Below are 13,451 nucleotides of genomic sequence, written 5' to 3'. Positions count from 1 at the left end.
TATTTATAACGTTTGATTATCTAAAAAACAACAAAATATGCATTGAAGTGAGGATAAAAATTTGTATGAATATTGTCTATGATGAGTGATTGTTTTTATTTCACCTCTAGAGGCCACTGTTATTCTGAATAACAAAGCCATTCCAACTGTAAAATCCTCCAGTGCCACAGAGGAACATGGAGAAAAACAAATCTATCAACAAATATCGACAAAGATTTTACAACCGATAACTGAGTTTTAAAAAGCAACTATCGACACAGATTAAATGGTAAAAGCAATATATCGGTCTACCTCTAGACTGGACTACACTTGGAATCTTTTGTTTATCTCCCCAAATCCTCATTCATGTCTCCTTGTCTATGTTATGGGACACTTTAAAACTTTATTTTCTCCCCGTTTCACTTTTAATTCCTATCAGCATTCTTTGCTGTCTGTTTCCAAAGTAGGAAATGTATTAAACCAGACACCTTACTTTTTATCTGTCAAAATGACGGCAAGCATTATGAATTTTCTATTAATGTTTTTAGAACTCAGTAAATGACAGAAAATGTTTGGTTAATGCAACCCCTGATCAAGATACACGTCTATCATATGCTGCTTTTTGGAGCATTTGTTCACTTTGCAGGACATGGCAAACTTATAAAGGTCCCACTTTTCTTTGTTTTTACTTTGCTCCTAATTCTCCTTAAATGCATTCATAAAATTCCCTAGACACCTTGAAAAGATGTCCATGAACTTTCTATAGTATGCTGTCAACATAGGGGTGACCTTGTATGGTTGTGTTTTGGATCATAGTGAAAGAACCACTTGCAATATACATTAACGCTGATGCAATGTATAAACCCATATGTGCTGTTATGTGGTTATATTTTAGTGTTATCTTGGTCTGTCCTTGGACTCAGGCTAGCTATGCATACTGTTATACGTCAGGTATCCACGCAAATCACCTCTTGCTGCCTGATTTATACGTTTAATGACCTTTCTTGTAGGGCTGCACAATTAACCGAAAAAATAACCGAGATTACAATTACAGCTGTTGCACTTATGTAATTGTTAAAAATGTCAATTACAGCATTCCTTTTAGGTGTATTCCCATTGTTCCAAAATTTTAACATATTTTTTGGACTGTTGTGCACATGAATGCAAAGGCAAATCTGACGCGTTTTGAACTAGTCTAAAGACATATCAGTAATGCTCACTATCTAAATTATACTGTGTACAATTTATTAAAAATGTGAATAATGGGGGCCTGGGTAGCTCAGCGAGTAAAGACACTGACTACCACCCCTGGAGTTCACAAGTTCGAATCCTTGCTGAGCGACTCCAGCCAGGTCTCCTAAGCAAGCAAATTGGCCTGGTTGCTAGGGAGGGTAGAGTCACATGAAGTAACCTCCTCATGGTCACTATAATGTGGTTCGCTCTCAGTGGGGCACGTGGTGAGTTGTGCGTGGATGCTGCAGTGGTTGGCATGAAGCCATCGAGAGTGCATTGGGAATTAGGCATTCCAAATTGGGGAGAAAAAGGGGAGAAAAAATTTTATAAATGTGAATAACACTCTATGTTTTACATGCAATTAAAATATTAAAGCAATTCAGGAACATAGTTCTCAAGTTGTTTTCATAGCCTACATAAAGAATATGGCGAAGGAAATAATCTGTTATTATGATTTTCGTCATAATATTTCTCGTTACAAGATATTCCTAGAATAGCTGTTTTAATGGATAATGATAGTTATTCTTGACTACACAGATCACTGATTAGTTCTTGCCGCTGAGTAGGTCAACTACGCTCATTAACTTATGCTTATTTAATAGCATCAATCTAGTGCTACTGGTGGGAGTTTTGAGTATTGAAAATGTGACTGTCACTGTTGGGCTGTCATGATAATAAAATTTCAGTACTTGAAAACAATAACAGTAAAACTTCCATAGCAAAAAAAAAAAAAAAAACTAAAATGCTATTGAACACATTCCTTTATTTAAAAAGTTAAATTTTTATGTAAATATTAACAAATTAAATTAAAACAATGGCATGTAGCCTTCTCTCTTAAGTATATATTGACAAATTATATTTCTCAATAAAGTAAACGTTGTCTCAAGTGATTAGTCAGGTAAACTGCCATATTAATAAGCAAATAAGTATAATGTAAACTCAGAACAAATAAAGAACTAAGAAATAATTGAAGAACATGAGGTTTTCTCTTTTTCTTGTCAATATTGTAGTTTGATTACTATTAACAACATATTAGACAGCAGCAGGTCTAGGCTGTATTTAAGGTGAAAGATTTAATGCACAGATTTTATGTTTTGTCCCATATGTTTACATTTACTAAAGACAAACGACTGTGTCTAAATGAATATCTTGCCTAGACGTGAATTTATACCAAGAGATGCATTTTACCTTACCTTCACAAGCATGTGCGCAAATGCAAATGTGTTCAAAAGCGGCCGCCTGTCAGCATGCAGGTTGTCGGTACTTGGTACTACCAGTGCTATGAAAAGTCTGGTATTGTTACAATTGTTTTACTTTTGTACAGATTTATTTTTATTTTTACATCCCTAATCCACTGCATATTATCGCCTCATAAAAACGTGATCATGCTGAAAGGTCTTTATACATTGGAATGTGTTAATGGGGAGCGAACCAGTGGCTTAATCAGAATTATGTAGAGGATTCCAGCAGGTGTGAACAGCACCTCTGCTGCACTCTTCCATGAAGTGTGTACGCCCGATAAGAGGAGATCCACCGTTTCAGCTCGCATCTGTGCGCACATTACAATTGCAGCGTGCACGCTACGTTTATGACCGTAAACCTTCAGATCCCAAGGAGCTTTTATTGATTGATATTGAGACTCTCTATAACACAGAAAGAGAGAGAGAGAGAGAGAGAGAGAGAGAGAGAGAGAGTGGAGAAAATAAAAACACTGAAAAAAAGATTGATTAGCCGGGGCTCTTGAGCTCTTGGGGCGGGGGTCTCAAAGGACAGAGATGAGTCAGTGGCATGAGATGAGGCTTAGCTTGTGTGTTTGCATGCTGTATGTGTGTATTGGATGCTTGATGAGCATCTGCATTACATTTGGATTGATACACATCCACGTACATGCACAGCACCTTCAGGGCATCCCAAGTGGAAGCTTTAAAATTTTGCGGGCACAGATGGATTTCCTGTTGTTTAATTTCTTTCATTTGAATAAACTTATCCGCTGTGATATCTTTGAGGTTGTTCTAAAAGTGTATTAATTCCATAATAAAATCTTGTAATGTTATATACGCAGTGGTGAGGCGATATACTGTATCTTAATATTTCTTAGCCTTTTGACCATATTCGATATGTATTTCTATGTATTTGCTCTGAAATGGCTTAAAGGGTGATTTATTTATTTTTTAATCAGAGGACAAATCATCAGCCACACTGCCATTGTTGCAAAGCAGATTTGTAAAGTTTAATGTACAAAGTAAAATACAGTAAAACATATATATATATACATATGCAACAATATAACAATACATATTAATAAACATCAATATTTACATACAAAAAAGATTTTAGGCAAAACTTAATATGTAAACACTGCCGCGCAGAAACTCTCATACCCGCAAGACATGAGACAAGGAGCAGCACAATATTTTCAATGTTTCTTCGTTTGAAATCGCCAGCAAAATCATCATGAATATACAGTTAATATTCAACCAGCACTAATGTTGTTTCATTTATCGAACGTTAAGTTCAATTTGAATAATTTTGCAACAGTAGCTCAGTGAGCCAACAGATATAACAAGCTGCAGATATAACAAGATTGGGCTAAAATGTTGCAGAGGTATGGGATACAGCATTTGACCTAATTTCATCTGCTCAGCAGCTGGTAATAGGTGCTTTAGAAGTGTCTTTGTAAGACCTTTGCTGTTTGATTTGATGCGGTTCAGTGCATTTTAGAACAAACTCTAATGGTGCCGTGTCAGTTGCCTGTATGTACATGTGCTCGCTTCACCAGACCTGGTGTAAGGAAATAAAGGGAACTGAATAAGCACAATCATCAACTTTGTGAAACAGAGAGTGCAGATTTCATGCAAGCTGTCATCAAAATGCATTGCAGTAGCCCTGTAGAATATTCATGCTTTGGCCTCCTGTAAACCGAGGTAGCATCACACCAGGTGTCCTCAAGGTATCCTCTCCACGAAAGGACAGGTACAGATGGGTTGGGGAGGTGGGTGAGGGGAATGATCCTGGCACAAAATGCAAAGCTTCATCGCTCACATGGAGAGATTAAGGCATGCATGTCTTTCAGCTCTACCCCTGGGGTTTAAACCACTTCCCTTCTCACAGTACTTACTGACACAGAGACACACATACGCACATTTTTTATGTCTTTCACACACACTCTTTATCTCCTCTCTCACACTAACACACATTTAAAAAGACTTCTTGCTTTGAAGTTCCCTCTAGGGATGGACACGAATACAAAGTAACAGTGATGACCGATCATGAAAGACACAAATAAATTGTGACTTGATTTTCATTTTCAACTTAAAAACATCTCACACTGAAAAAAATCTAGTTACATCTACATAAAACAAGCCACAATGGCCTAATTTTTAATTTGGTTTACGATGGTGCAATTTTCACTGGTACCTTGTGGTCCAATTCATCAGACAGTAATTTGTGTAAACAATGTACATGTAGAATACTCAAGTCCTCAGCTGATTTATTTGTTGAATACATAAATATTCTGCTGTTTTATTTGTCGAATACTGAGGTACTCTGCTAATTTATTTGTAGAGTACTCAAGCACTCATCTAATTTGTCAAATACTGGGCTGATATATTGGTCAAATAATCAAGTACTCGGCTAAATTATTTGTTAAATACTGAAGTATTTGGTTGATTTATTTGTAGAATACTCACGTACTTGGATGATTTGTGTCAAATACTCAAGTTCTCAGCTGATTTATTTGTTGAATATTCAAGTACACAGCTGATGTATTTGTTGAATACTCAAGTACTTAGCTAATTTATTTGTCGAATACTCAAGTATTTGGCTGATTTATTTGTCAAATACTGAAGTACTGTGCTAATTTATTTGTTGAGTATTCAATTACTCATCTACTTTGTCGAAGACTCAAATACTGGGCTGATTTATTTGTTGAATACTCAAGTACTCTGCTGATTTATTTGTTAAATACTCAAGTAATTGGCAGATTTATTTGTTGAATACTCATGTACTCGACTGATTTATTTGTCGAATACTTGAGTACTTGGATGATTTATTTGTGAAATACTCAAGTACTTGGCCAAATTATGTGTAGAATACTCAAGGACTCATTTGGTTTATTTGTTAAATACTCAAGTACTCGATTGGTTTATATGTCATATACTTGAGTACTTGGCTGATTATTTGTTAAATACTCAAGTACTCAGCTAATTTATGTGTTGAATACTCAAGGACTCGACTGATTATATTTGTTGAGTACTCAAGTATTCATCTATTTTGTCAAATACATAAGTACTGGTCTGATTTATTGGTTGAATACTCAAGAACTTGGCTAATTTATGTGTCAAGTACTGAAGTATTTGGTTGATTTATTTGTTGAATACCCAAGTCCTCAGCCGCTTTATATGTTGAATACTCAAGTTCTCAGCTGATTATTTTGTCGAATATTCAAGTACTCAGCTGATTTATTTGTTGAATCCTCAAGTGCTTAGCTGATTTATTTGTCGAATACTAAAGAAATTGGCTGATTTATTTGTCAAATACTGAAGTACTCTGCTCATTTACTTGTTGGGTACTCAATTACTCATCTAATTTGTCGAATACTCAATTGTTGGGCTGATTTATTTGTTGAATACTCAAGCACTCTGCTGATTTATTTGTCAAATACTCAAGTACTCAGCTATTTTATTTGTCAAATACTCAAATACTCGGCTAATTTATGTGTCGAATACTCAAGGACTCATCTGATTTATTTGTTGAATACTCAAGTACTCAGACAATTTGTGTCAAATACTCAAGTTCTCAGCTGATTTATTTATTGATTTAATACCTGAGTAGACAAAATGCTCATCCCCATTTCTTTGGCACATCAAACCCCAAAACCCATTGCTTTGTCTTTTTTGTTCAAAGATGTGCAACCATTGCTAAATCCAGCTTTTTGTCCTCTCTCAAATCTGTTCATTAGTCATAATGAAGTTGTGCTAAGCATTAGTACTAATTCAGATGACTGTTATGAGCTCAAGATCTCCACAGTCACAGGCGGCTGTCTACTGATTTCCCAGAGTGTGGTTTTAGATGTGTCTGAAGTGGCCGTGCTCTCTGATGTAGACATTTGACCTAACTATTTTCTCTTTCTCTCTTTCTTTTTCAGTATGGGGAAGAGGAGGTCTGCTCAGACCGCCTTGATGCTGACTTCCCTGACTTTGACCTCTCACAGCTGGACACCAGCGATTTTGACTCAGTGAACTGCCTCAGTGAGCTGCACTGGTGCAACGAGCACTCAGATCACTCCCCTGCCTCCATACAGTACAGTGCAGGAGACCCAGAGCTATTCGAGGTGGGAACCTCTAAGACTGATCCCTCACGTGTCTAATCTTGTGCCAATTAGTTGTGTGAAGACAAGAATCACTATTATTACTGTGCAACTCGGCCTACACAGGTCATGAAACAAAAATTGCACGCAGCTTGTCGAGGAGAGGTATGCTATTAATTTTTTTACTCTTACATTTCTCCTTTTTTCAGGAAGAGAATGCGGCGCTGCTCGCTGCGTTCACAGACAGCCTGGACAGCATTGTTGAGGACGGGGTCGGGGGGCTGTCTGTGTTCCCTTCGCTGGGGGAAGACCCTGAAGAGGGTGAAGAGGAGGAGGAAGATGACCTCCCTTTGGACAGTGAGCCCCTCCATGGCTCTCTGAGCCCAGAGACAGAAGACCCGTCTCTAGTAAGAACCCTTCTATCCTGTTTAAGGTGGATTTGGATGGGCCTCTGACTACCCCACAGCATGGGTATGATAGGCAACACAGGTCTGAATTTTTCTCATTTTGGGCTTTTCGATTCTCTTTAAGCAACCGCTCTAACAAGAATCCTCTTCACAGGCAGGAATATGGACCATGGTCACAGTTTATATGGACCTCAAACTTTTAGCTTTTTTCCAAGCCTTTCATTTTCCTAAATATCACACTTCCTTATTTTCTTCTCTTTCTCTCAACCTTACAAAAAGTACTGTGGTACCATGGTGAAGATATACCAGTGGTTCTCAATTGGTTTTGCTCCAGGCACCCTGATTTACATCAAGTGGCAACACAACAAAGTATCAAAGTTATTTATCATATAAACAAACAAAAATGTCTTAATGCATGGAAAATATATGTAGTAATACATGTATTTATGTATTAGTGGTAATTTATTAATACTTCCATGAAAAATTCTTTATAGTTTGAGTGTATGGTTTCTAAGTATCTTCTGAATTTCAATGGTTTCATGCTCTCAGCCAGTAATTCACCTCTCAAAACACAGTTGAGAACCACTGGTATTATACTATGGTTTTTTTCCATACGTATGATTACCGTATTCATATAAGGTATTTGCATGGCACCCAATGGAACTCCAAAAATTTTATTATTATGGCACCATGTTCAAAATTATGGTAATAACATAGTACTTTTTTGTAATGGTATGCTTGCATTTACTTCCCAGGTTTCTGAATCTTTCATCCCCATGGGTGACAAAATGGACTTCCGATCTACAAAAACGCTCTCTCTCTTTCCTACCTCTGTGTGAGGACTTTTCTCTCTTTCGATCATCTCATAAAGATGCCGCTTCCTGGAACAATATGCTGTTTTCTTATCTGCGTCCCTCAGCTCACAAACCCCAACTATTTCATCTGCGTACGTTGTGAAACCAGTTTTAACAGTTATTATCTGTTGAACAGCGTTCTAAAACGTTCTATTTTTTTTTTCCGTTTCCTTTGTTGTCTTTTCTTTTTACTTCTTGTTCCTGTAATGCTGAACAATTGGTTGGCGTAGCCTGCATAATAATGTAGTTGTCTTTCCTGTTTGTCATGTCCTTTTTGTGATTTAGAAACTGGTAGCTACTTACAGTACTTACAGTTACTTACATTTCACTCAATACTCTTGACAGTTCATATTGTTCAGGGTCTAGGATCACACTGTTTGACACACTTGAAAGGCACAAGTGGATTACCAACATAGCCGCTGCCTCTTTTTGGTCTTGTTACAGCATTACCAGAAAAGACAAAATTAAAGGATGAGGGACAAAGTTATATAACAGTTGCCTGAAAGAGGGACAAATGATTCGTAAATTGAGGAAAATTACTTATATCTGACTTGGAGTAAGAACAGTGCTTTTATGGTACCGTTAGGACTTAACAAGGCAATAATACAAACCAGTAACAGTTTTTAAGTTTGCTCATTAGAAATGTTCTGAACAAAACATTTTAAAAAGAGGCATGTAAAGTTTGTTGAAGGGATAGTTCACCCAAAATCAATTAATTTACTCACCCTCAGGTCAGTCCAGGCCCTTATACCTTTCTTTCTTCCGTGGACCACCGTGGAAGAAGTTTATCAGAATGTCTTCAGCTGCTCTCTTCCATGCAGTGAAAGTGGATGGAGACCAGGGACTGTCACCATTCACTTTCACTGTATGAAAATGTGCAGCTTGGTCATTGCACTATAAATATCTTCTCTTGTGTTCCACAGAAGAAACAAAGTCATATGGGATTTAAAGACATGAAAGTGCCTGAATGATTACAGAAATTTCATTTTTGGGTGAACTTTGGGTGAACATGTTTGGCTTCATCTTTAAAACCCACCATTGAGTGAGTTTAGTCCGGTTATAAACTCATTTTACCCAAGAGCTGAGAGCCCCCTCTACTGGCAATGGCTGCATTTACACCTCAACCCCTAAATGAGGCCAGTCTGTGTGCGAAACAAGGGGTGCATTGAAACACCAGGATCAGGGACAGTGGAGCACATGTTTTCATGGCATAGATGGTCGTTGCATGCCAAAACAGATTGGTACACAGAGGCTGAAACTCTCAGTGCCCCTTAAGCTTCCTCAATGGACACTGAGAGGCATGGACAGACCTGCCAAGTTGGCACATTAACAATCGCTTAAAGGACTCACTTTTCTCTCCCTATTGCTCACCCAGTGCTGGGTGCTTAGGACTCACAGACTTGCTTAGTTTTTCTTACATGTCCAATAACTTCAATGCCTTGTTCCAACAGTGGCTACAAGAGAGAAAAAAAACCTGCTGTAAACTTTCTCATCAACTGTGTTTGAGTAACAAATCTCAAAATGCAAACATTCTAGGACCTTTCAGAGATTTGAAGCTTTAGACTTGTTGAGCAGACAGCAGAGATTGATTCTGCACAAAAAAAAAAAAACACAAAAAAAAGTCTTGTCTTGTTTTCCAGTAAAAATATCTAAACATCCATAGATAACAGATAAAGTTACTTGAGAGTCTGTTGTGTAAAATAATATTCGTTTTTGAGAATTTACAGTTTACATTACAATGTATATTTTTGGGTGAACCATGCCTTTAATTCAAGAATAAGAAAGCAATTAAAAAATTTTAAAAACATTAATTTGTGTAAGTAAATAAAGGAATTAAGTAAATGTATCACTTTTTAAAGGATGTTTCGATATTTTTCCTGGAAAACAAGACAAAAATATTGATTAAGAAAATGATTTTTTGGCGGCGTGTTTGCAGTGTGTTATGTCTGTATTTTAAACACACAGAGCCAGCAAATTGTAACCCCTTCACCTCTCCTTCTCCCCACAGCTAAAGAAACTCCTGTTGTCACCCCCTAATGTGCCTTCGGGCCTTGAGTCGCACAAAGATGGCAGCGTGCATCGCCATAGCAGCAGGAGCCAGCACGTCAAGCCCGTGAGGCCTGTGCTAAAGGTGGGAGAAACTTCCGCACACTTTGATTGTAGCTTCAGTTTAAAACATATGACACATTCCCCTAACAGGAAATGTTTTTAACAACCTTAGTGTGAGCACATACACCATTCACTACCAATTTACGCTGCAGCATATTCCCACTGCAATACTAATGCCTAATTAGCTTATGCCAGCCTTTAGAAACCACACTGAGGATTTTCACTTCAAAGTTCCAAAGCCTGTGAAGCTTATGGTTCCTCATTCACTCCCTCCACTTTGGCACATTGCTCCATGGCTAAAGCCACTGTCGCATTAGAGTAGAGTGCAGCCATCTGTCATGCCAAAGCCACAGCCTTTACCCGGCCTAAAGGGCAATGTTCACTCTGAATTTGAGTTACAAGTTTAAAGTTGAGTTTAAAAAAACAGAAATAGTTCACGGGATACCGAAAGAATATCTCGCAACTAAACTTTGCACATTTGTCACAGTAACCTTAGCGCATAGTACACACTGAAATTGAGTTGGGCGTTGAGCTGCCTCACATGGCTCAGATATTTGGGCATGTCATAAGGATGGCTTGCTACATTCCGCATAGATGGCAGTCATGAGTAAATGCTAAGTACTATATCTGTCTCCAAGTAATCTTTTTTTTTTTTTTTTTTTTTTTTTATGAGTTGTTTTGTCAAAGTACTAAACTATTTGGCTCACTTAGTTGCTTGTACAATCAAATTCAAAGTCAAGTTTAGTTTATCACAGAGAACAGAATAAAAGGCTTTAAATTCTGACTGGGTGATCCATTATCTAAACAGTTGTTTTTTTTTCAATTCAAGATGAATCAGTTTAATTCAGTATTTATGTGCAAAGATGATATGTTGCCATAAATGACCTTCAGGTATGCTAACTAATTATTAAGGAATATTTAATAATTATGTGTATTTGTGTTACACATTATCTACCAATCTATCTATATATCTATATATCTATCTATATATCTATATATCTATATATATATATATATATATATATATATATACAGTACAGTATATACACTGGCGGCCAAATGTTTAGAATAATGTACGGATTTTGCTGTTTCGGAAGGAAATTGGTACTTTATTTCACCAAATTGGCATTCAGCTGTTCACAAAGTATAGTCAGGACATTACTGATGTAAAAAAACAGCACCATCACTAAAAAAAGTCATTTTTGATCAAATCTAGACAGGCCCCATTTTCAGCAGCCATCACTCCAACACCTTCTCCTTGAGTGATCATGCTAAATTGATCATTTGGTACTAGAAAATCACTTGCCATTATATCAAACACAGCTGAAAGCTATTTGATTCGTGAAGCTTAACATTGTCTTTGTGTTTGTTTTTGAGTTGCCACAGTATGCAATAGACTGGCATAGGATATACAGTGCTTGAAATTGCCAAAAAACTGAAGATTTCATAAAAAGGTGTACACTACAGTCTTCAAAGACAAAGGACAACTGGCTCTAACAAGGACAGAAAGATGTGGAAGGCCAGATGTACAACTAAACAAGAGTATAAGTACATCAGAGTCTCTAGTTTGAGAAATAGGCACCTCACATGTCCTAAGCTGGCAGCTTCATTGAATTGTACCCGCTCAACACCAGTTTCATGTACAAAAGTAAAGAGAAGACTCAGGGGTGCAGGCTTTATGGGAAGAATTGCAAAGAAAAAGCCACTTTTGAAACAGAAAAATGTCCTGGTTACTTGTGTAACCTCCGTTCCCTGATGGAGGGAACGAGACATTGTGTCGATGTAGTGACACTATGGGTCACTCTTGGGAGCCCGAGACACCTCTGGTCTTTGATAAAAGGCCAATGAAAATTGGCGAGTGGTATTTGCATGCCACTCCCCCGGACATACGGGTATAAAAGGAGCTGGTATGCAACCACTCATTCAGGTTTTATGCTGAGGAGCCGAGACAAGGTCCGGCCATTTCAGCGGGTAGTTCAGCGTTGTGGCAGGAGGAACACAACGTCTCGTTCCCTAAATCAGGGAACGGAAGTTACGCAAGTAACCAAGACATTCCCTATCTGTCACTCAATCGACGTTGTGTCGATGTAGTGACACTAGGGGTCCCTATACAAAATGCCGCAACTGGCTGAACTGTGTTACGTGAACTGGCGGTATGTGACGGGCAGACAACTGTGTGCCTCATAGCCAGCGCACCAGGCTGACACGTAACCTCCCCCAACATAGTTATGAGTGTCGAACGGCCCTTTGGGGACAAATCGACTACCCAAAAGATGGAGACAGGCTAACCCAGTCATGGGCTCTTTTCCCCTTCTTTTTTTCCACTCCCTAAAAAAGAAGGGGGATTATCCGTCTGGGCCGCCAGGTCTAGTCGGGGGGTGTCCCTCCCAAGGGGAGGACACCATGGAGACCACGCCTCGCCCAAAGAGAGGGGGAAAATACGTCACATGGTCTTGCCGACCATGTGGAGAGTCTCATGGTCTTGCCGACCATGTGGAGAGTCTCATGATAGATCCTACCCAATGGGGGAGGAGTTGCTACAAACATGGAGACTGTGGCAGAGGGGGCTCTGCCCAAGGAAGACGCAGTTTGCCAACAGGGAAATGAATTAGCGGAAGATATACATTGCATGGGGTTACCTTACAGGGAACCGCCACATACGGAGCACCTACCCCAGAACAGGGCTCTTAGTTAGCGCGTGTACTGTGCCAGTAGCGAGTCTCTCCGAAAACTCGACTCGGAGGAAGTCAACCAGGGAACATAGTTTGTGAACACTACTGGGAATTAATGGTGCACGTCTTCAGCTCAGAGGAGGTGAAAGGCGCTATGTGTAAGCGATACACCCGGCTGGCTATCCCGGGCTTATCCGCTTGTATTGCGTGCCACTACCTGGGATGAAACCAGTTCCATCCGGAGGTTATAGAACCTTGCAAAGGTGTTGGGTGTTGCCCAGCCCGCTGCTCTGCAAATGTCTGTTGGAGAGGCATCCCTGGCCAGGGCCCAGGAGGCCGCTACACCCCTGGTAGAATGGGCTCGTAGCCCTACCGGGAGCGGCACATCCTGGGCGTGATATGCCATAGCTATGGCGTCAATGAGCCAGTGGGCAATCCTCTGCTTGGACAGCGCTTCCTTTCCGCTGTGTACCAAAGCAGACAAAGAGCTGATCAGAGATCCTAAAGCTCTGCGTGCGATCCAAATAGATGCGTAAAGCGCGCACCAGACACAGCAATGACAGGGCTTGGTCTGCCTCCTCCTGGGGCAGCGCTCGCAGGTTCACCACCTGGTCCCTAAAAGGGGTCATGGGAACCTTGGGCACATAGCCCGGTCGGGGTCTCAAGATCACGTGAGAGTAGCCCAGACCAAACTCCTGGCATGTTTCGCTGACAGAGAACGCTTGCAGGTCTCCTACCCTCTTAATGGAAGTGAGCGCAGTCAGGAGGGCAGTCTTCAAGGAGAGTGCCTTAAGCTCAGCTGACTGCAAAGGCTCAAAGGGGGCTCTCTGTAGACCCTGAAGAACTACAGAGAGGTCCCATGAGGGAACGAGGCGCAGTCTGGAGGGGT

The 13,451-nt window shown here is 39.5% G+C and overlaps 1 protein-coding gene across 1 annotated transcript in view; it reads left to right on the top strand.

Moving 5' to 3' along the window:
• The window catches only part of LOC127417884 (peroxisome proliferator-activated receptor gamma coactivator 1-beta-like), a 61,113-nt gene that overhangs the window by 32,582 nt on the left and 15,080 nt on the right, over window positions 1-13,451 (top strand). Inside the window, exons 2-4 of the mRNA XM_051658134.1 lie at window positions 6,359-6,544; window positions 6,730-6,927; window positions 9,790-9,912. Of these exons, the coding sequence (XP_051514094.1) occupies window positions 6,359-6,544; window positions 6,730-6,927; window positions 9,790-9,912 (507 nt within the window). The remainder of the gene's footprint in view (window positions 1-6,358; window positions 6,545-6,729; window positions 6,928-9,789; window positions 9,913-13,451) is intronic.

This window comes from Myxocyprinus asiaticus, chromosome 27 (genome assembly GCF_019703515.2).
Source record: "Myxocyprinus asiaticus isolate MX2 ecotype Aquarium Trade chromosome 27, UBuf_Myxa_2, whole genome shotgun sequence".
NCBI lineage: Eukaryota > Metazoa > Chordata > Actinopteri > Cypriniformes > Catostomidae > Myxocyprinus > Myxocyprinus asiaticus.
Note: the sequence above shows the minus strand (reverse complement) of the source record. Positions and strands in the feature narration are given on the sequence as shown.